At 51.4% G+C, this 22,192-nt stretch overlaps 1 protein-coding gene across 1 annotated transcript in view; it reads left to right on the plus strand.

Moving 5' to 3' along the window:
- Positions 1-21,672, plus strand: part of TTN (titin) — a 340,888-nt gene extending 319,216 nt beyond the window's left edge. The window contains exons 294-311 of the mRNA XM_078603948.1: positions 440-721; positions 1,271-1,864; positions 2,117-2,404; positions 3,152-3,451; positions 3,838-4,140; positions 4,675-4,977; positions 5,480-6,064; positions 6,541-6,846; positions 7,776-8,075; positions 8,590-9,165; positions 9,305-9,610; positions 10,225-10,818; positions 11,456-16,848; positions 16,985-17,141; positions 17,993-18,516; positions 18,902-19,055; positions 19,394-19,756; positions 20,034-21,672. Coding sequence (XP_078460074.1) covers positions 440-721; positions 1,271-1,864; positions 2,117-2,404; positions 3,152-3,451; positions 3,838-4,140; positions 4,675-4,977; positions 5,480-6,064; positions 6,541-6,846; positions 7,776-8,075; positions 8,590-9,165; positions 9,305-9,610; positions 10,225-10,818; positions 11,456-16,848; positions 16,985-17,141; positions 17,993-18,516; positions 18,902-19,055; positions 19,394-19,756; positions 20,034-20,332 — 11,627 coding nt within the window. The 3' untranslated portion in view covers positions 20,333-21,672. The remainder of the gene's footprint in view (positions 1-439; positions 722-1,270; positions 1,865-2,116; positions 2,405-3,151; positions 3,452-3,837; positions 4,141-4,674; positions 4,978-5,479; positions 6,065-6,540; positions 6,847-7,775; positions 8,076-8,589; positions 9,166-9,304; positions 9,611-10,224; positions 10,819-11,455; positions 16,849-16,984; positions 17,142-17,992; positions 18,517-18,901; positions 19,056-19,393; positions 19,757-20,033) is intronic.
- The last annotated feature ends 520 nt before the right edge of the window (positions 21,673-22,192 follow it).

A 22,192-nucleotide genomic window follows, 5' to 3' on the forward strand; every position in this document is an offset into this window, starting at 1 on the left:
CAGATCAAAATTGATTCTTTAGCTCACAAATGATGCATCGCTTTGTGTAATAAACCACTTCGGACAGTAAACGTAACACAGCGGCTATACCATCATTGATTGACAGTTAAAACCGTGACCCGCCATCACGATAACTCACTGAATCTTGCAGTGGGTAAATCATTCCATCCTCATTTCACGCAGATATTTAACAAACACGGCAATAAACTCGTTGACTTTAACGATCCTCCGCTTTAAGTTTTGAGATTTGTATTAACAAATGACCATAGATTCACAACCCCGGTCGGAAAACCATGCAGAGTGCATCAAAATCAGTTCTCGTGTTTTATGAGAATCGGTGTGTTATGCTGCACTAGTTGTACCGCCAATACGTCCAAACGCTAATTTTCCCTCTGTGCGTTTCTCTCTCCCCTCTCTCTCGTCTCTCGTTCCCTCGTAGAACTCCCCGACCTGGAGCTCGACCAGGACCTGAAGAAGATCGTGACAGTGCGTGCGGGCTGCAGCTTGCGCATGATGGTCCGCGTGGGAGGCCGGCCTCAGCCGAGCATCACGTGGAACAAGCCGGGCACAGATCTGTCCGCGCGCGGATTCATCGAGACGACCGATTCCTACTCGCTGCTCACCGTCGACAAGGTCAACCGCTACGACGCCGGCAAATACACAATCGAGGCCGAGAACAGCGGCGGAAAGAAGTCCGCCACCGTTTCCGTCAAAGTCTTCGGTAAGTACAGGACCGGCGTAGGCTTCTTTTATTTCATGATTATTATTAATATTTTACCGTTAATTAGAAAAGAGGTTGTCGTTGTCTTCAATAAATATCAATCCACTGCTGGATTAAGATCTGGGTCTCCCCCACTTTGCATACACACACACGAGCTGATTTTGTCGCTCCGTCTCTAAGGCATACGTCCTCTTGGACGCGTTCCGCTGTCATTATTCTCGACCGTCAGTGTGACAGTGGATACGTTATTAATTTATTCTTGGGCTCGCAGTACACGCAGCCAATTCTGTAAATAGGAATAGATGTGTTTATAGCCGTGTGCGAGTTGTATAGAACGTGCTCACGCGATCTCTGCAGCCAGGAGAAGCCACTGCGGTCAACACAATGTTGAATAATTGATTATTGAATGCAATTGTGACTGAATCGCAACAGTTCGTCAGACCATTCAGGGGGGAGTGAATTACGATACCTCTACGAAGTAGGGTTTGACATGTTTAACTCCCGTACATGGATATAGATCTTCAATCCTACGTTTGCTTTCTACCACAGACACACCAGGCCCACCGCTGTCCGTGACCGTCAAGGAGGTATCCAGAGACTCGGCAACCCTCACCTGGGAAGTGCCGCTTCTGGACGGCGGCGCACACGTCAACAACTACATCATTGAGAAGCGCGAGGCCACCATGAGGGCCTTCAAGACCATCACCACCAAGTGCAGCAAGACCTTCCTGCGCGTGTCCAACCTCAAGGAGGGCAGCTTCTACTACTTCCGCGTGCTGCCCGAAAACATGTACGGCATCGGCGAGCCGTGCGAGACGTCCGACGCCGTGCTCATCTCCGAGGTGCCCATGATGCCCCAGAAACTGGAGGTGGCCGACGTGACCAAGTCGTCGGTGACGCTCGCCTGGGAGAAGCCCCTGCACGACGGCGGCAGCAGGCTCACGGGTTACCTGATCGAAGCCTGCAAGGCCGGAACGGACAAGTGGATGAAGGCGGCCACGATGAAGACCACCACGTTCGAGCACACCATCATCTCGCTCAACGAGAACGAGGAGTACTTCTTCCGCATCCGAGCGCAAAACGACAAGGGTGTGAGCGAGCCGCGCGAGCTCCTGACTCCCATCACCGTCAAGGACCAGAGAGGTGCGTTGACGCGGAATCTAAATGTAGAGAGTGAGAGAGAGCGCTATGTACACAGAGATAACGCACGGAGATGCCTAACCGCAGGCCAAGATGCACCCACGATGTAGCACACACGATGGAGCGCTCGCTGTATGTATCTCTGCAAACCTCTTTTTGTCTTTGTAATCCTCTAAGTTAACGTTTTTAGGACGTTCGTTGAACAGGGGATGCCGTCCTAATCTAACGGAGTCCTCCGCTCTTTTTCCTCTGCAGTGCTACCCAAGATCGACCTGTCAGACCTCCCGCAGAAGATGCTGAACGTGCCGGCGGGCAAGCCGATCGAGCTGACGCTGCCCATCAGCGGTCGACCGCCCCCAGCGGCCACCTGGAGCTTCGAGGGCACCAAGGTGCGCGAGTCGGAGCGCGTCAAGATCGAGACGACGAGCAAGACCGCCAAGCTCACGGTGCGCGAGACCACCATCGAAGACACCGGCAATTACACCCTGGAGCTGAAGAACGTCACCGGCTCCACCGCGGAGACCATCAAGGTCATCATTCTCGGTAAGAGGCCGATGACGACACCAAAACAACTGATGCCCACGAACGTCTCCCTGCGAAGTTCTCGTTTGTCTCTCGCCACCGTCACCATCCGATCCTTCTCTCCCACAACATTTGCTCGCGACACCGCGATGCACGGCGAGGGTTCTTGAGACGTCACGAGGGGAGGATGGTTTGGGTGGTGTCCCTGTGTCTCTCTCAAGTTTGTCTTTTCAGGCAATAGCCTCGTAATAATAATGTTTTTTTTTATTATATATAGCATCGGTCATGCAAGCTGCATCTCACAACACTGCACTATTCGCAACGCATGGAGATGCAAATATTTTAAGGTGTTTTCAGCCAATTAATGAATGAGTGTTTAAGCATGTGCGAGAAAACCCATGCATGCAATACACATGGGACAGATTATATTAGTCTGCACTTTACTATACCGCCTTCTTTTGACAAACCAGGATATGGAATCTTGGTGCCCGGCTCATGTCGGTTAATTTAACGGGTGCGAATGAACGACTATAAAACATTGTACCGCTGTGATATTAAAGTGACACACTTGTAAATTGCAAGCACAGTGCAAAGGGGTTATCTGCTTATTTGTAAGGTTTCACGTAATTGCACAACTTCCTTCTCACCAATAACTTTGAGAGGCCGCTCTTCCCCACACAGTCCCAGGATAGGCCTCAACCTAACCTCTCTCTCTTTTCTTCTTTCCCTCCCCCGCCGCATCCTCCTCGTGCCCCTTGAATCAAACAGACAAGCCGGCGGCGCCGAGCGGCACGATCCGCATCGACCAGGTGGACGCCACGTCCATCACCATCTCGTGGGACGCACCCGAGAAGGATGGCGGCGCCACCATCACCGCCTACACCGTGGAGCAGCGTGACGCTCACCGCCCCGGCTGGCTGCCCGTCTCCGAGTCGGTGACGCGCACCACCTTCCGCTTCACCAAGCTCACCGAGGGCAACGAGTACGTGTTCCGAGTGGCCGCCCAGAACCGCTTCGGCATCGGCCAGTACCTGCAGTCCGAGGTCGTCGTGTGCAAGAGCGCAATAGGTACGCTTTCATCTGCAAGCACCTCCGCACGCGCGTGTGTGCGTGTTGTATCTCGCTACGCCGTGTGGAGCGGTGGTGTCGCGGTTAGCGCGTTGCGCTACGAACCCGGAGAGCTGAGTTCGATCGTTGTACCCCCAACTGTGGTAGTGCCTCTAGACGATATTGTTCCGGGTTCGTCACGTGTTCGCGATTTTGTATCTCTCTCCATGATGTCTGCGTTCTGGGTTCTCGAATAATAATAATAATAATGATTAAATAAAAATGTGTTGAACTTCACTCTGTCACAGCAAGCACTGCCTTTCCCATCGATGTCCCACGATAGAGCGTTTTCCGAGCCCTTCGTCCTCACAACCGCCACCCTCCCCACCCCCCCCCCCGTCCTCTAGACATACCGGGCCCACCGGGAACCCCGAACGCCTTCGACGCGTCGCGGGACGGCATGACCCTGACCTGGGAAGAACCGGGCGAGGACGGCGGCTCGCCGGTCACTGGCTACATCATCGAGCGCAAGGAGGTGAAATCGGACCGCTGGGTCCGCGCCAACAAGATGCCCGCCACCATGACCCGCTTCCGCTCCACCGGCCTCATCGAGGGCCTGGAGTACGAGCACCGCATCACGGCCATCAACGCCAGGGGCGTTGGCAAGCCCGGCCGCCCGAGCAAACCGACTGTGGCCAGAGATCCCATTGGTAAGCCACTGCAGTGCGGGGTTTTATCTCTGCCCCCACCCCCTCCACCCAGTTAAGGATGATTATCTCTGTCTATCTGTTTGTCCATCTGTAAATAGCAGTGGTTGGGGGGAGGAGGGGTGATCATGATAACTATCGTGAAGATAATAACATATTAATAAAGATGATTTAATTTAAGTTGTGTTGAAATTAGCATCTTACCCTTTCCAAAACCGGCCAAATTGATGAAACGGTTGACCAACATTTGGTGATTGTCATGACACGTGATGTCACGCACCGTGCGCCACGTGACACATCTCATCGTGTGACTCCAAAGGTAACGTCATCGCGAATTAAATAAATGGGTACGCCACAGATAGTCGATCGGCAGGTCTCGTACGGTGGGGTAAAGTTTGGGTACTCGCAGAGAGAGAACGACTCGGAGACGCGACGAGGAGGAGGCCACAGTGCCGGATCGCAGGCCACGTGCACGGCCACGACAGCGCGGCCTCAACTGCAAGCTTAACATTGTGTATGACGCCCTCCCACTTGCAGCCCCGCCGGGCAAACCGCAGAACCCGAGGGTGACGGACACCACACGCACGTCCATCTCGCTCGCCTGGAGCCCGCCGGAGGAGGAGGGCGGTTCCAAGGTCACGGGCTACCTCATCGAGATGCAGAAGGTCGACCAGTACGAGTGGACCAAGTGCAACACCACGCCCACCAAGATCTGCGAGTACACGCTGACCCACCTCCCGCAGGGGGCAGAGTACCGCTTCCACGTGCTGGCCGTGAACCTCGGAGGCCCCGGAGAGCCGGCCGACGTGCCCGGAACCGTGAAGGTCACGGAGATGCTCGGTAAGGCTACTCGGGAGTTTTGAGATTTTTTTTTACTGTATTTTTTCTATTTTCTAATCCACCAAATTGATAGATCACATCGTTATTTTGTAGTCAACATGGAAGAGTAGGCCAAATACTTTCTCGCGAGAAACTCTAGAGCTCACTCGAGTGGGCAGGCCCTTCTGCCAGCAGTAGTGTCAGCCAAGTAATTTAATGTCTGCGTGTTTACCTTTATTGTTATTTTAAAGAATGCTGTATATCGTATAATTTTTTTCAAACTAAGTTTCCAATGACTTATGGGCCATATTGGGCTTGATAAAAAAAATTACATGGAGAGACAAATTTCCGCATGGAATTGTTTTGTATTCATGTATTCATATCCACTGTGCTCATCGTGTTTTAAAATAAAATAGAATGGGGAATAAAGAGCGATAGTTGAACACTGCACGTCGTATCGCTTACGCGAGTCTTTTTTTATTTGAATAACCGAACAACCTTTGCTTGTCAACCCGTTGCGCAGAGTATCCCGACTTCGAGCTGGACGCCAAGTACCAGGAGTGCCTGGTGGTGAGGATGAACAGCGCGATCAAGCTCACCGTGCCCATCAAGGGCAAGCCCATGCCCATCTGCAAGTGGACCAAGGACGGGCGAGACGTGAGCAAGCGTGCGATGATCGCCTCCTCGGACACGCTCACGGAGCTGGTCATCACGGACGCCGACAAGGAAGACTCGGGCACCTACGATCTGGTCGTGGAAAACAAGTGCGGCAAGAAGGTGGCTTACATCAAGGTGAAGGTCATCGGGCGGCCGGACACGCCGCAGGGCCCCCTGGAGTTCGACGACATCCAGGCGCGCTCGATGCGCGTCAGCTGGAAGGCTCCGTCGGACGACGGCGGCTCCGACATCCTGGGCTACATCCTGGAGAGACGTGAAGTGCCCAAGAACGCCTGGTACACCGTGGACTCGCGCGTGAAGGACACCTCCATCGTGGTGAAGGGTCTCAAGGAGAACGTCGAGTACCACTTCCGCGTGACCGCCGAGAACCAGTTTGGCTACAGCAAGTCGCTGAAGTCCGAAGGTCCCGTCGTGCCAAAGACACCTCTGAGTAAGTGCGCTCTGGCATTGCCGTGCTCTGCTGTCGTGGGTGCACTGGAATTAATGAATAATTTGGCAGATAAAATTTTCTCGTAGAGAGGCCTGTGTTGTAAAAAGAAAAAAGATTCAACGTGTGATAATCTCTCCGATGTATCCTCCTCGGATTGCATCGGAGAGAAACGTCGGACATTGTGCCGAGCAAAACAATGTACAACGCGAGAACACATCGTACTACCGTACGCATCGGTAAAAATATGACGTTCATTGCTATGGTGGATTGTGGCCAATGCAATAACAAAGACAAAAGTCGCTTTCACTGGATACGAATTTAAGAAAAAAATCTTTTTTGGTCAGCAAGTCAGCTGATGGGCATTCTACACAAGAGTATACCAGCATTGTTTGTTTATAACCATAGTTGCTCGCGCCGAAAATTGCGATTTAAAACTCAAAAGTTTTTTCTTCTCCTTGTCACACTTGTGTCACTAGACCCACCGGAGCCGCCGAGCAATCCTCCGGAGATCCTCGACATCACCAAGACCTCGGTCAGCCTGTGCTGGTCTAGGCCCAAGGACGATGGTGGCTCCCGGGTCACAGGTTACTTCATTGAGCGCAAGGAGTCCATGACGGACAAGTGGGTGCGCCACAACAAGACGCACGTCACCACCACCATGTACACCGTCACCGGCCTGGTGCCGGACGCTGAGTACCAGTTCCGCGTCCTCGCCCAGAACGACATCGGGCTTGGCGAGCCGAGCCAGCCGACAGAATCCACCATCTGCAAAGATCCGTTCGGTGAGTGGGACGCGGCGTCGTTCGGTCAATGTTATTCTGCAGGGTGGTCCGGGCGTCTTATCAACGTACACCCCTCCCCCACACTCCCCATTTAATTTTCTTAAGTAACGTTTATTTAAAAGTCATGAATAAATATGCAGAGGATAAAAACAAATGTGAGGGGTCAATGAATTGGGGATCACAAGGCAGCTGGACTACCCTCCTGTAGATTGAAAACTTACTTCTTTACAACTGCTTTTTGTGTTTAGTTTGTTGTCCTCTACCCGTACCTCCGATTAGCATGGTTGGCTGCGTACGGTGCAAAAGAAAGTGCAACAAACGTACATACAGTATGCGTACGATGCGAAAGAAGCTCAACATATGTACACATTATACGGCGCGCTGCCACATATTCGACTGTCACATATCCACCCCCAACCAGTTATAACTGTCCACACCCAGTGTGGTATTTTGAGCGAGGTGGTAATGTCCACCTCTGTAGGTGGACATTACCACTCTTTCACATGCGGCAGCGTGTTCTTAATCTCCTGTACATGCGCTCACTTCTAAGCACAGCGAGGCGTTTCCCCGCGTCTAGAGCAGTCTTGGCTTCTATTTGTGTCAGCTAATCTAATTGCGCGACAGCCATTCTCCGTAGATGTTCACTTATCTTGAACTTGCCACGAAACCGCCTATACCTCAGTCCCCAGTGTGTCAGATATACCACGCTGAAATGCAGTGACAATTTCACGTCGTGCTCGACATCTGCTAAAAAGAGCTTTATAGCTCATCGGATTCCTCCAATATGAATAAATATAACCGACTGATTCTGACCTCAGAGTGACTTTGTTGTATTCGATTGGCCTCAGCGCAGTGAGCGTCACGCCTGTAGAAAAGACATCAATTGTAACCTGGTGGATTGCTCTGCTTGTTCATTCCCCTCCACGTAGACAAACCGAGCCAACCTGGTGAGATCGAGGTGGTGTCCGTCACCAAGGACAGCATCACCATCCAGTGGGAGCGTCCCGAATGTGACGGAGGAAAGGAGATCCTGGGCTACTGGGTGGAGTACCGCCAGACCAGCGATGCAACCTGGAAGAAATGCCACAAGGAGAGGATCCAAGAGAAGCAGTTCACGATGGGTGGCCTTCTGGAGGCCACTGAACACGAGTTCAGGGTGTCCGCCGAGAACGTCACCGGCATCAGCCGGCCGCGCAGAACTCCCGTCGCCATCAAGACGAAATTGACATGTAAGGATCGATATTATTTTTAATCGGTGCATTGAGTTTATGTCAATAACAAAAAAAAGTCAATGTCCTTGTCTGCACACCGGATGCGTGGTGGCCAGGAGATGACAGTGTCGCAATCGATTCTTCAATATGTATGGAGAGTTGAATGTTGCCCCTTCGTATGCGTTGGTTTTCTCAGGGTACTCTGGTTTCCTTCCAAAAAGGCAAACTACTCATTAATTGAATTTGTCAAACATCCCAATGCAGAACCCTACCAAAACGAGACCTTAATCGACATTTCCCCAGATAATAGAAGGGCATCGTTTTTTCTCACTTTGATACTGCAATGATAACATGGTTAGCACACTGGACTTGCGATCCGATTCAATATCCAGGCATGGCAGTTGAAACAAAGGATTCTCAAATCCCCTTCTGCCAGCAATATGACGAGCAAGTAATTGCAGGACTGCAGCTTGCCCCTCATTGTATTTCACATTCCAGTCAATCAACCGATTCGTTTTTGTTCCCCCTTCAGCTGCCGAGGCACCAGCCCTGCGCGCAGAACTGCAGGACGTGACGACAAAACTCGGCGAGGCTGGAAAGTTGTCGTGCCAGATCGTCGGCAAGCCTCTGCCCGAGATGCACTGGTACAGATACGGCAAGGAGGTGAACCAGAGTCGCAAGTACAAGATGTCCTCGGACGGCCGGAACCACTCGCTGACCGTGATGACGGAGGAGCAGGAGGACGAGGGCGTGTACACGTGCAAGGGCGTCAACGACGCCGGCGAGATCGAGAGCAGCGCCAAGCTGCTGCTCGAGGCCACTCCTCAATTCCACCCGGGTTACCCTCTGAAGGAGAAGTACTGGGTACAGGTGGGCACGAGCCTCCGCCTCCACGTGTTCTACATCGGAAGACCGATGCCCGCCATCACCTGGTTCCACGGCAAGAAGCCGCTCAAGGACGTCGAGGACGCCACCATCGAAAACACCGACAGCTACACCCACCTGGTCATCAAGAATGTCCAGCGCAAGAAGCACACCGGCAAATACAAAGTGATGCTCAGCAACGTCTTCGGAACCGTAGAAACCGTGATTCCTGTCGAAATCCAAGGTGAGAGTGCACCTCCGCTTCGCGACGTTGAATTTGTCGTCAAAATTGTTGCGCGCACGATGCATTTAACAGCCGCGGCGGCCGTGAGCTATGCCTGACTGAGCGTTGTTATTTTCACCTTTGTATGTTTTGGTCACAGATAAGCCCGACACTCCCGAGGGGCCACTCGTTGCCGAGACGGAGCTGAAGAATTCCGTCGTGCTGAGCTGGAAAGCGTCGGTGGACACTGGCGGATCCGCCATCACCAACTACATCGTTGAGAAGCGCGAGGCCAAGGAAGGCGAAGAGTGGCATCTGGTCTCATCCTCCATCGCCAGCACCACCTGCAGAGTTACGCAGCTCACGGAGAACTCCGCGTACTACTTCAGAGTTTCCGCTCAGAACCAGCTGGGTGTCAGCCAGCCGCTGGAGACATCCTCCGTGATTGCTGTGAAGATGCCGTTCGGTAAGAACAACAACTTGGCTTCGTTTGATTTTTTTGTGGGGGGAAGTGGTGGCGCGGTGGTTATGGACCCAGCAACACGAGATGAATTGCCGGCCATGGGCTGACATCAGTGGTTTCTAAAATCTGAATTGTTTCTCGGCCTCCATTCACCAACCGGCATTGACCAGTGTGGTGAAGTACTGTATAGCCAAATCACCTTAATTACCCACACCATGTTGGAAACCCTTCATGCAGCAGTCGATCGTAATAGGGCTGTATATTATTCAACGTTAATTTAAGGCTGTAATGATTAGTCTCCTCCTGCACCAATGGCATTTTGAATTGACACAATTCAAAGCAGGAATGTGATTCAAGGAACCATTTTTTTGTACGCTGTGAATGTAGCAGCCTCTAGTGGTTGCAGGGGCGAACCCATTCCATACAATGTACACGGATGAGGAAACATTGAATGTTATTCCACACATTATTCAGTGCATGTATAGTGAGCTTAACGATCAATGTTATCCAATGAACAAATGCATCGTTATACACCTTCTGCATGTTAGTGCCCGATGGATTCCCTGCGTCGATTCGTTTTCACCGCGTCGTCTGGGTGTTACTTTTGCCCTACGCAGGTAAACCCGGCACGCCAGGCAAGCCAGTCGTCTCCGGAATCGCCCAGGATTCCGTCGTCGTATCCTGGAAGCAGCCGGCAAGTGACGGCGGCTCCAAGATCCGCAGCTACTTCCTGGAGAAGCGCGAGAAGAAGCAGACCAAGTGGATCTCGGTCAGCACCGACGAGATTCGCGAGACCGTCTACAGCGTCACCAACCTCATCGAGGGCCTGGAGTACGAATTCCGCGTCAAGTGTGAGAACCTGGGCGGAGAAAGCGATTGGAGCGAGGTTTCTGATCCGGCCGTCCCCAAGTCCGACAAGCCTATCCAGGCACCCAAGTTCAAGGAAGAGCTGCGCAACCTCGATATCAAGTACAAGAGCAATGCCACGTTCGTGTGCAAGGTTTCCGGCAACCCGAAGCCCATTGTTAAATGGTACAAGCAGGGCAAGGAGCTGGATCCCACCGGTGAGAAGATAAAGATCCAGGAGTTCAAGGGTGGATACCACCAGCTTGTCATTACCGAAGTCACTGAAGACGACTCCACCGTGTACCAGGTCCGCGCGACCAACCAGGGAGGATCTATCTCTGCTACGGCTTCCCTCGACGTTGAAGGTGCGTATCATTTACCACACGGCCACCACGTGCAAATCTCTCTACGGGGTGTCTGATCGTGGCCAGCATGGAAGAGTAGCAGAGACTCCTTCTTGTGAAAGCTCCTCTTATGCCACCTGTGGCGTCGGGAAGAAATTTCAGGACTGCACCTTTTACCTTTGCACGTGTAGGACAAGGTGTCAGTGCTATATGTTTGAAGGCAATAGATCAATATATTGGTTTTATAGACTCTTACTTGAAACATGTTGTGTGGGGTGCTGCTGTGGTGTAATGCTTAAAGCAGACTGGATTTGCAATCCGGGGGTCACTGGTTCAAGCACGGAAGTTGGAACAATGGAGATTTTTTTTAAAATCATTCCCACCCCTCCCCCAATCCGACAGCATGAATGGTCACATGACAGTTAGGTCGTGTGTGGTGGGGTAAAGTGTGGGAACTCCCAACTCATACAAGATATTTAGGCAGCGTGGAAGAGTAGGCCAAAACAACCTATTGAGGGCTCTGTCTAGTGGAGACTCTTCCACCAGCATTGGCGTAAGAGAGCAGATGCAGGGCTGCACCTTTACCTTTTTTGACCTTTTTAAGTAATGCACCTTTTAAATTTAATATATTTTCGATGTGTCTATATTTCTATTACAGTACCAGCTAAGATTCATCTGCCAAAGCACCTGGAGGGCATGGGGGCTGTGCACGCTCTCCGTGGAGAGGTGATCAGCATCAAGATACCGTTCAGCGGCAAACCAGACCCCGTCATCACGTGGCAGAAGGGGCAAGACCTGCTCGACAACAACGGCAAATACCAAGTCATCGTGACCAGGTCATTCACGTCCCTCGTGTTCACAAGCGGAGTGGAAAGATCCGACGCCGGATTCTACGTCGTTTGCGCCAAGAACCGCTTCGGCATCGACCAGCAGACCGTCGAGCTGGATGTCGCGGATGTCCCCGATCCTCCCCGTGGCCTCAAGGTGTCGGAAGTCACCAGAGATTCCGTCAGCCTGGAATGGGCACCGCCCGCCAATGACGGCGGCAGCAGAATCACCAACTACATTGTGGAGAAGTGCGCCACCACCGCGGATCGCTGGGTTCGTGTGGTGGCCACCAGGGAGTGCCGTTACACCGTGATAAACCTCTTTGGAAAGACGAGCTACCAGTTCCGCATCATCGGCGAGAACAAGTTCGGCCAAAGCAAGCCCTCTGAGCCCACCGACCCCGTCACGACCAAGGAAGACCGGGCCAGGATGCTGAACTATGACCTCGAGGTCGACGAGAGCGCCTCCTTCCAGACATCAAAGGCCGCCAATTCGAGCACCAAAGTTTTGCACGAGAAATACCAAATTGCGGAAGAGCTCGGCCGCGGTCAGTTTGGCATTGTTCACCGCTGCGTCGAGATCAGCAGCAAGAAGACGTACATGGCCAAGTTTGCGAAGGTGAAGGGTGCCGACCAAGGGTCCACCAAGAAAGAAATTGCAATTCACAACGTCGCCCGTCATGAAAACATCTTGAACCTCCACGAGACGTTCGAGAGCCTCGAAGAGGTGGTGATGATCTATGAGTTCATCTCGGGCCAGGATATTTTCGAGCGCATGCTCACGGTAGACCTAACGGAGAAGGACGTCATCCTGTACATCAAACAGGTGTGCGAAGCCCTTGAATTCCTGCACAGTCAGAACATTGGCCACTTTGACATCAGACCTGAGAACATCATTTACGTGAGCAAGAAGTCGTCGCGCGTGAAGCTTGTCGAATTCGGACAGGCAAGAATACTGAAGCCTGGTGACAACATCAAAGCCCAGTTCAGTGCACCAGAGTACCTCGCTCCTGAAATTCATCTGCATGACCTGGTCAGTTCTAAAACCGACATGTGGGCAGTGGGAACCTTAGCCTACGTCCTGCTGAGCGGCGTGAATCCATTCCTGGCAGAAACGAACCAGCAGACAATTGAGAGCATCGAGAACGCCGAGTACAACTTTGAGCACGAAGCCTTCAAGGAGGTGTCGGTCGAATCCATGGACTTCATCGAGCGCCTTCTCGTCAAGGAGCGCAGGCGCCGTATGACCGCTGCCGAAGCCCTCCAGCACCCGTGGCTGAAGCAGAAGACCGAGAAGATGAGCACCAAGGTCATCAAGACGGTGAAGCACAGAAGATACTACCAAGTCCTGGTGAAGAAGGACTGGAACGTCACCGTCTCCGCGGCCAGGATCGCAATGGGAGGAGCGATGAGGTCTCAGAAGGGTGTCTCTACCACAAAGGCAAAGATCGCCAACATTGACATCGGTCCGATCGCTGGGTCCATCTGGAACGACTGCGCCGAGGAGGGCAACCGCGCCACCTTCACCTGCAAGATCGAGAATTACGACCAGTCCACGCAGGTCACGTGGTATCATGGCGTGAGGCAGCTCGAGAGCAACGAGAAGTATGAAATCACTTACGAAGAAGGCGTCGCCTTTTTGCGCATCAAGGACCTCTACAAGGCAGATGACGGCACGTACAGATGCAAGGTCGTCAATGACTACGGCGAGGACAGCTCCTATGCGGACCTGTTTGTTAAGGGAGCTAGAGATTACAAGCAGCACTACCTGAGTCGTACCAAGAAGATCAAGCGCAGAGTGGACACCACCAGGCTGCTGGAGAGGCCTCCCGAGTTTACCCTGCCATTGTATAACCGCAACGCCTACATTGGCGACACTGTCAGGTTTGGAGTCACCATCACAGTCCACCCGGAGCCACGTGTCACTTGGTACCGTGCTGGTCAGAAGATTAAGCCAGATATTGACAACAAGAAGTACACCCTGGAGACAGACAAGGGCCTGTACCAGCTCATTGTCCACAATGTCACCATGGACGATGCCGGCGAATACGGCGTCGGTGCTCGTAATAAGTTCGGTGAGGATTCCTGCAAGGCGAAACTGACTGTCACACCTCGTCCGGTGACGGAGGACAACACACTCAGACCGATGTTCAAACGCCTGCTGGCCAATGCCGAATGCATGGAAGGCGAAACCGTTCGCTTCGACTGCAGGGTTAGTGGAGTGCCCAGGCCAGAGCTGCACTGGGAGAAGGACGGCCAGCCTTTGTCTACGAGCCACCACATTGAGCTTGTGCACGAAGGCCTCGACTACTACACTCTTATCGTCAGAGAAACCTTCCCAGAGGACTCTGGCGTCTACAGAGTCACCGCGACAAACAGCGCGGGGTCTGCCAGCTGCCAGTCCTACCTGAAGGTCGAGAGGATGACATACGTCAGACGCCAGTACAGAAGCGACACCGAAAGGGAAGTGCAGGTGCAGAAGCACGTGGACAAGACGCTGAGAATGGCAGAAATTCTGTCGGGCGTCGAAAACGTAACTCTCACGTCCGTGGCGAAGGATGCCCTCCGCGAGGCGTCGATTCTCTACAAGCCGGCCATCAGCACGAAGAACGTGAAGGGCGAATACACCATCAAGAAGGAGGAGAAGAAAGTAAAGAAGGAAATCCGAATGCCTTACGAAATCCCGCAGGCGCGGGTCCATGATGCCGCCGCGATGGATGAGGACAACCTCATCAAGCACTTCGTCCCGCTGTCGGACATGAAGTGGTACAGGAAGGTCCGCGACGCCTATGAAATGCCAGAGCCGATGGAAAGGCACATCCTCAAGAGGCAAAAGCGCATCCGCCTCTCCAGGTGGGAGCAGTTCTACGTCATGCCGCTGCCTCGCTTCACCGACCAGTACAGGCCAAGGTGGCGCCTGCCGACGCTGGCGCAAGACGACCTGGAGACGGTGAGACCAGCCCGTCGCTCCCCGTCGCCGTACTTCGAAGAGGAGTACAGACCCAGGAGGAGGAGATCCCTGGGAGACCTTTACGACGAAGAGCTCCTGCTGCCCGTTGAGAACTACCTGGAGCTGCGCAGGGTGCAGGAGGAGCGGATGCGTCTGGAGGACGAGCTGGAGCTCGGCTTCTCGGCGTCGCCACCGAGCTACTCCCCGGTGCGGATGCCGTCGTACGAGGCGCCGCCGCCGCGCCGCCGCATTACGAGAAAGTACACGGCAGAGGAAGACGAGGAGGAAGAGGATATTCAGTTACGTTATTCGGCCTACCGTATTCCGAAGCGGGAAGAGTACACCGCAAGCTACGCTGACCTCCGGGAACGCCACGAGAAGGCAGTCTATAAGCCTGTAAAGCAAAAGCAGAGAGTTCTGGATGAGAAAGAGGACGAAGAACTCCTCCGTCCGTACCAGACCACGAAGATGCTGTCCTCGTACAAAAGCGAAGTGGAGAGAATGGAGAAGGAAGAGAAGTCCAGGTCCACCTCCCTAAGGCACGAGGTGACGAGGCGAATTGAAGCGGAAGACATCTCGGCAAGCGCCATGCTGTCAACAACATCTGCATCCCACGCAGTATCAAGCTCTCACGCAGTCTCGAGCTCTCACGCAGTCTCAAGCTCTCACGCAGTCTCGAGCTCTCATGCTGTCTCAAGATCCCACGACATCGCGGTGTCCCACGACATCTCGCGATTCCTTCGACGCAGAAGATCTCTCTCCCCCGACTACGTAGAACTCATGCGGCCCTCCTCAGAGCTCATCAGGAGCCACCAACGCACCGTGAGCCCAGTGGTGATTGAGGTGATCGAAAGGAGGTCTCCGACACCCGAGCGCACCCGCCCACGATCTCCGAGCCCCGTGCCTCGCGACTCCAGGGAGAGCTCTCTGTCGCGGTTCGAGAGGACGGCGAGATATGACATATTGTCCCGGTACGAGTCAAAGAAATCCTCGCTGAAGGCTCAGCGGACGACGGAGAAGAAATATGAAGTGGTCTCACAGCAGCCATTCAGCCTAGACCACGGTCCACGCATCACGCTGAGGATGCGCTCTCACCGCGTGCCCCAGGGCCACAACACGAGGTTCACGCTGAACGTGCAGTCTAAGCCAGCGGCTGACATCCAGTGGATGCACAATGGGGTGCTCCTGCAGGAAGACAGCCACAAGTATCGTGTTACCAACCTGGGCGGTGTGCTGACGCTGGAAGTGCTCGACTGCCAGGCTGAGGACAGCGGGACCTACCGGGTCATGTGCTCCAACTACAAGGGCGAGGCATCTGACTTCGCGACCTTGGACGTGACATCCGGAGAATACACGGCCTTCTCTTCGCGCCGGAAGGACGAGGAAGCTCCCAAGAAATTCGTCCCAGACCAGACCAAGTCCGAGGTGTACCACACGAAGACGTTCAAGCGGTCTGCGGAGAGTGTGGAGCGCAGAGAGTACCACGAGTCATCGTCGAGCGTTTCGGAAAGCAGGGAGACAAAGATGGTTTCTGAGGGGTACCGTGCTGAACACAGCCACGTGAAGGCAGTCAAGACGGCCGAAACGAAGCCCGCGAAGCCGGTGAAAGCGACCCACCGTGCCAAGATAACGACCAAGCCTCAGTCTGTCACGGTCAACGAAGGAGAGACGGTTCGCTTCGTCTGCAACGCGGACGGAGAGCCCGCTCCGACATTCTCGTGGTCTCACGAGCGCAAGACCATCTCCACGGGAGGGCGCCACACGGTCAAGACGACGCAGTACAGCTCCACCTTCGAAATCTCCTCGGTGCAGAGCTCCGACGAAGGTTCCTACTCGGTGGTGGCCGAAAACTCAGAAGGCCGCGACGAGGCAGCGTTCACAATCACCATTAAGAAGAAGGCGGTCAAGGAGGCCGTCGTTGCGTCAACGCCCAGCGTGAAGTCGCCCGTTCCTCGAGTGAAATCGCCCGAACCCAAAGCGCCGGCTTCACGAGTCAAGTCGCCCGAGGCGAGGGTGAAATCTCCCGAGACCGTCGCGTCCCCCAGGAGGATAAAGTCTCCAGAGCCGGTGACTTCACCACGCAAAGTCAAGTCACCCGAGCCAATCATGTCGCCGATACGGATGAAGTCTCCCCCTCCGGAGAAGAAGGAAGTCAAGCCGTCCTTCACCGTTGGGCTCAAGGACACTGCGATCGAGGCGGAGAGCATTGCGAAGCTCTCTGTTCACGTGACTGGAGAGCCAAGACCGAGCGTCTCATGGACCAAGAATGGCAAGGTATGTGTTATGTGGTGCCCTGGCACTACAGCTCAAAATATATCATATACCATGTGGTTATTTGACAAGTATTACGTTAATTTGCTATGACATTCATTGCTTCATATGTGTTTTTTTCTTGTGTATTGTTATGCAGACCATTACTCAGGGAGGAAAATACGAACTGTTTCAAGAGAATGGAGGGAAACATCTGGAAATCTATGATACGGAAGTATCTGACAGCGGCACGTATGCCTGTACAATTACCAACTCTGCTGGGTCAGTTACAACGAGTTGCAGGCTGACTATTAAAGGTAGGTCTCACATTCTACACAGTAGTAACCAAACACTGCTGTAGTACACGAAAATGCGGAACAAGATAAACATTTTTGACGTGGTTTTTTTTCAATATTTATATTCTAAACCGAATTATTAACTTGTTTACGTTGTTCAAACAATCCATGTTAGCCGTTTTAAATAAATGTGTAATTCAAAATGGGCAAAGTCAAACGTGAGTCCACTCAATGGAGCTCCTGTCTCAAATGCGGCACGGGAAGCGGTGGTGAAAATCCCACATTCGCCATGACGGTGGTTGTGTCTTTGCAGAGGACAACCACTGTTGACATACCCACACAGTGGTTGCTATTTTATCAACCCAAGAGATACGACGATTTTTTCTAAAAACTCGCAGCACTTACGATTGCGAGCCGTGCGCTCAATCACTGCGCCACCCAGTGGGATGATGTGTTTTTATTAACAACACGGGTGTTGTGGCGGTATAGCGGGTGGCCCTGAAGTTATCGCACTGCGCTTCATGAACCCGGCGACCTGAGTTTGATAACCCACCCACGGCTAACATTGGTGTCGAGTGCTATCTGAACCGGTCCTGGGCGCACCTTTCACCAAGTGTCACTGACCAATGTGGTTAAGTTTGGTCAAACTACCCCCATGACAAGCATGGCACGGGGCAGGCAATTATCTAGAAGTGGCTCGACAAAGAGCTATATATTATTAGTTTTAATGTAAAATTAGATCTGTTGCTGTACATCAACATCAACGAAATAGAGAATATTCTTTTTATTTGTATTATTATTTAATACAGATTTAGAGTTTATTTCCTTTGTTAAAATGTACTCTTTTGGAACTTTGCCTTTTTTTTTTACAGAAACAAAAGCAACAACTGCAGTCATTAAAACGTCAACGAAGGCGTCCCTAGCATCCGAGATTGTAGAGGAAAAAGTGTCAAAGAAAGAAGTTGTGAAGGAGGAGTCGGCATCTGCCTATACGGAAGTGGCAACAAGCAGAACCGAAATGTCTGTTGTCGAGGGCCAGGCGGTCACCCTTAGGGCCACCATCCCAAATGCCTCTAACATCAGGTGGACCATCAACGGTCTTGAGGTTGTGAACTGCGACGCGTACAAGTTCGGAGTGTCCGGCCATGACAACACGCTCACTATCAAGAGGGTGTCTGCCAAGGAGGAGGGCATCGCCACCTGCGATGCAAGAACCGATTTCGGCCTTGCAAAGTGCCTGTTTGACATCACCCTCATTCAGTCGACAAAGAACACCCCTACCTTCGTGTTCCAGCCAAAGTCTCAGAACGTGAACGAAGGGGATAATGTGATGCTCACCTGTGAGATTGCGGGTGAGCCGACGCCAGAAGTTTTTTGGATGAAGGACTACGTGCCTGTGAGTATTACTTCTTGATACGTCGTTTTGTTCGCCGCAGTGGTCTATTTCGCAAACTGCGCTATGAATACGGCCGGCCCAGTCTGATTTCCGGCCACCGCTAAGACCGGTGGCTCGTGACATCTCAACTGGTTCGAGCTTCTCCCCCCACCCCCCGTCACCAACCTGCACTGACAAGCATCGTCAAGTATTGTCAAGACAGTCCACCGTGACTGACAAGGCATGAGGAAGAGGCACCTCATCCAGCAGTGGATTAACAAAGGACCGGAAACTATTATTTATACTGTTTAATTCTATGTTATTTTTTTTCATCTCAATGGCGAAATGTTTACAGCAATTGACGGGCGTGGAATTGTGTGCTGCGTGGTGTGCCTGCTGTCAACAGGTCGATGTTTCGACACACATCAAGGTGACACGCTCCAGAAGCATGTACACCCTGGAGATTATCAATGCCAAAATTTCCGACAGTGGGAAGTACACTGTCACAGCCAAAAACACCAATGGCCAATGTGCAGCCACCGCCTCTCTCACTGTGCTTGGTGAGTATGCAAACCTGTTGGTCGATACTTTTTTTTTACAGCTGTATGTTTCACTGCGGTACGTGAAGAGGCGAGCGTTCCACAAACCGGGAGATTGGAACGTGCTCCAATAACTAATACCGTTTAATAATCACGCAATTTCTCATTCACATTACAATGTTCTAAAGTTGCATTGCATAATTATCAATGGAATGTTTACACCTCCTCTAACCACTGGAACATAAACCCTGCTGACAAGAAATGCACAAGAAGCATGTAACCTGCACCAACAACCTTTTTCTCCTTTGAAGAATAACAACCGCATGACTCAACTTCCCTTGTTGCCCTGTCTCCCACAGCCCTTGTAGAGGAGCCACTAAGACAGCGTATCATGTCTAGTGATGTCTCGAGCATGCAAGGCATGCAAGGGAGTCTCACCTCATCGAAGATGTCGCAAATGAGTTCCTCGGCTAAACAAGAGTTCAGCGCGTCTGGCATCGCCCAGATGTCTATGTCTAGCATGTCGGGCATGTCTGCGTCTGCGACTAGCATGTCAGCGACTAGCATGTCAGCGACTAGCATGTCAGCGACGAGCCTGTCGGCAAGTAGCATGTCCGCAGCACACGAGTCATCCTCTCTGAGCAGCATGATGGCAAGCTCCAGCAGTTTCATGCAGAAGAGTGGATTTTCCGATATGTCCACTCGCTCTGTTGGGTTTTCAGGTAAAAAGAGATTCCACATTATTTTGTTTTTTTCATCTTTTTTTGCGTGATGGTTTTCAATCACAATCCTTTCTCGATCTTTTTTGTCATTTCTGACCGTAAATTTTTTCTGCAAAGGTTTAATTGCATTTTTTTTTCCCTTAATGCAATTATTCTTTGTAGTTTTTCGCCACCGGCTCCACGTCTCACTGTGACAAAGGATGACTTTGCACGTCTGCAAAACAATTAACACTTCCCCCCCCCCCCCCCCCCCCGTTATTCTTTCGACAAACCCCAGCCGAAGACGAGTCTGCCCCGGTCATCGAGGCCCTCCCGGCAGAGGTGAGCATCCAGGAGGGCAAAGTCATCACGGTGACGTGCGCCTTCAACGGCTCCCCCGAGCCGCGTGTCACGTGGTCCCGTGGTGGGATGCCCCTGGAGAGCGGCGATCGCTTCCACGTGGAGACGGCCAGCGACTTCACCAACCTCATCATCACCAGCGTTCAGGCCAAAGACGCTGGGAGGTACAGCCTCAAGCTGCAAAACCACCTGGGCTCCACCAGCCAGGACGTCAACGTCAAAGTTGTGCGAGTGTAAACGAGAAATAATGACGGAAACAAAAACCAAAAAAGGACTTGAAACCACCGGAACGACAATCAATTGCTTGCTGCGATTCACCATCCTCAGCATCTTTATTTTTGCACAGTACCAATCGTCGACTCGTACGAGTTGCCATACTTTATGTAAATATGTATGATCGTTGTTTGTAAACTTGACCACTGAATCGCCACCCGAATCAACGCTGAAATGTGTTTTTTTTAAAGACACCTGTTCAGAATGATACACGGCCATTTGTAACAAGAGATTTGTAACAAGACATTTATTTTATTCAGTAACTATCTTGTAAATACTGTAAAAAAAAAATAGCCCTCGAAAGGGTGTAAGACTACGTACCTAAACTTGTGACAATAAGCTAAAAAGCCAATGCCTTATCAGTAGGAGAAAGTTCTAAACAGAGCGACTACCCTGCTTGATTATGATTTAAGTTTGCACCTCAACTCAAGGTTGATGTCAAAGACTTGCCTCAACAGGTCGATTATTTCCCTGTTGATGATATTTATTGTGTATTTAACCTTTAACCCACTGGCTTCTCTCAAAACAGCCGAACTCACCACATGGAGTGATGTGATGGACTGTTGTTGAAAGCCAAGGAGGAACTAGATTAGAACAGAGGAAGCTGAAAGATGGGATTTATTTATACCCTCAAATAGGTCCTGTCTTCGTCAGCTACCTGCTGTACCGGACGTGGCAACGAAACCTTATTTCAAGTCAAATTGCTAAAAGCCTTCCCGGGCTGTGCAAAGTGCACGCGGCCGGCACTTTGCACGAACACGGAACAAAAACAACTCGGCACTTTTTCTCCCATGGCAATCGCTGAGCTCGTTGGTCCATAGAACATCGCCTGGCAAACCCTCAACCAGCTTGCTCAGATCTCGCCATGTTGAACTTGTGCGACCTCAAGGGGGTTTAGCGTGTGCTATTATTTTTCCTTCTCCCATTACCCCCCCCCACCATCCCCAGCACCCCACCCCTCTCCCCTCCTCCATCCCTTGCGAGCCCCGTTTTAATTCGTAGACTCCCTATAGTGATTTGTGTGTGTGTTTGCACTTTTCCGTGTAGCGCTATCTAGTTACAATTTAATAACTTGCAATTGATTCAATATAAACCATCACCAGCACTCTAGTTTTTGAAGCGTCTGAGCATAAAATTACACATTTTCAATGTAATACATCCAAATTATGAAAATTAAAATGTAACTAAATGATAACAATTCACCGAAAAGTGCAATCCTGAAATAACTTTTTGCTTGTTTTCATTTTATGGAACCCCCTTGAGCGTTAGTATGTAGTGGATTGATTCAAAATAAAGCATACGATACATAATTTTGCGTATTGTTTTTATTCTGAGTGCCTGTGAGGGTGTGTGCGTGTGTGTTATGGTATCAATGGTAATTGTTCGCTCGCTCTGTTACACAGTAAAACTGAGTGTTCCTCACCGCTCAAAATAGTTATGGCCAGATTCACATTTCAACCAAAGCACATTGCCTTTGGCAATTTGGCCTCCTGTTGCGTAAATTATCTCAAAACAAGTACATCTCGAATCGCTGTGCACGGAAACCGCGTAAACAACAGCAAAAGCACCAAAAGATAAAATGATTTAGATTTGAAGTTTTCGTGACTGCAGTCATCCATACTCTTTGGTTCTTTCGGTAAAGTCACGTAGGTATAAAATAAATTAAATCACGACGTTTCGATTGCAACACAAGCAATCATCATCAGTGTTGCAATTCGAAACGTCGTGATTTTATTTATTTTATTTTATACCTACGTGACTTTACCGAAAGAACCAAAGAGTAGACAAAATTATGTTTTAAAAACAACAAAAATTATGCACCAC

Source organism: Lampetra planeri, chromosome 21, assembly GCF_965212315.1.
Source record: "Lampetra planeri chromosome 21, kcLamPlan1.2.h2, whole genome shotgun sequence".
NCBI classification, from domain to species: domain Eukaryota; kingdom Metazoa; phylum Chordata; class Hyperoartia; order Petromyzontiformes; family Petromyzontidae; genus Lampetra; species Lampetra planeri.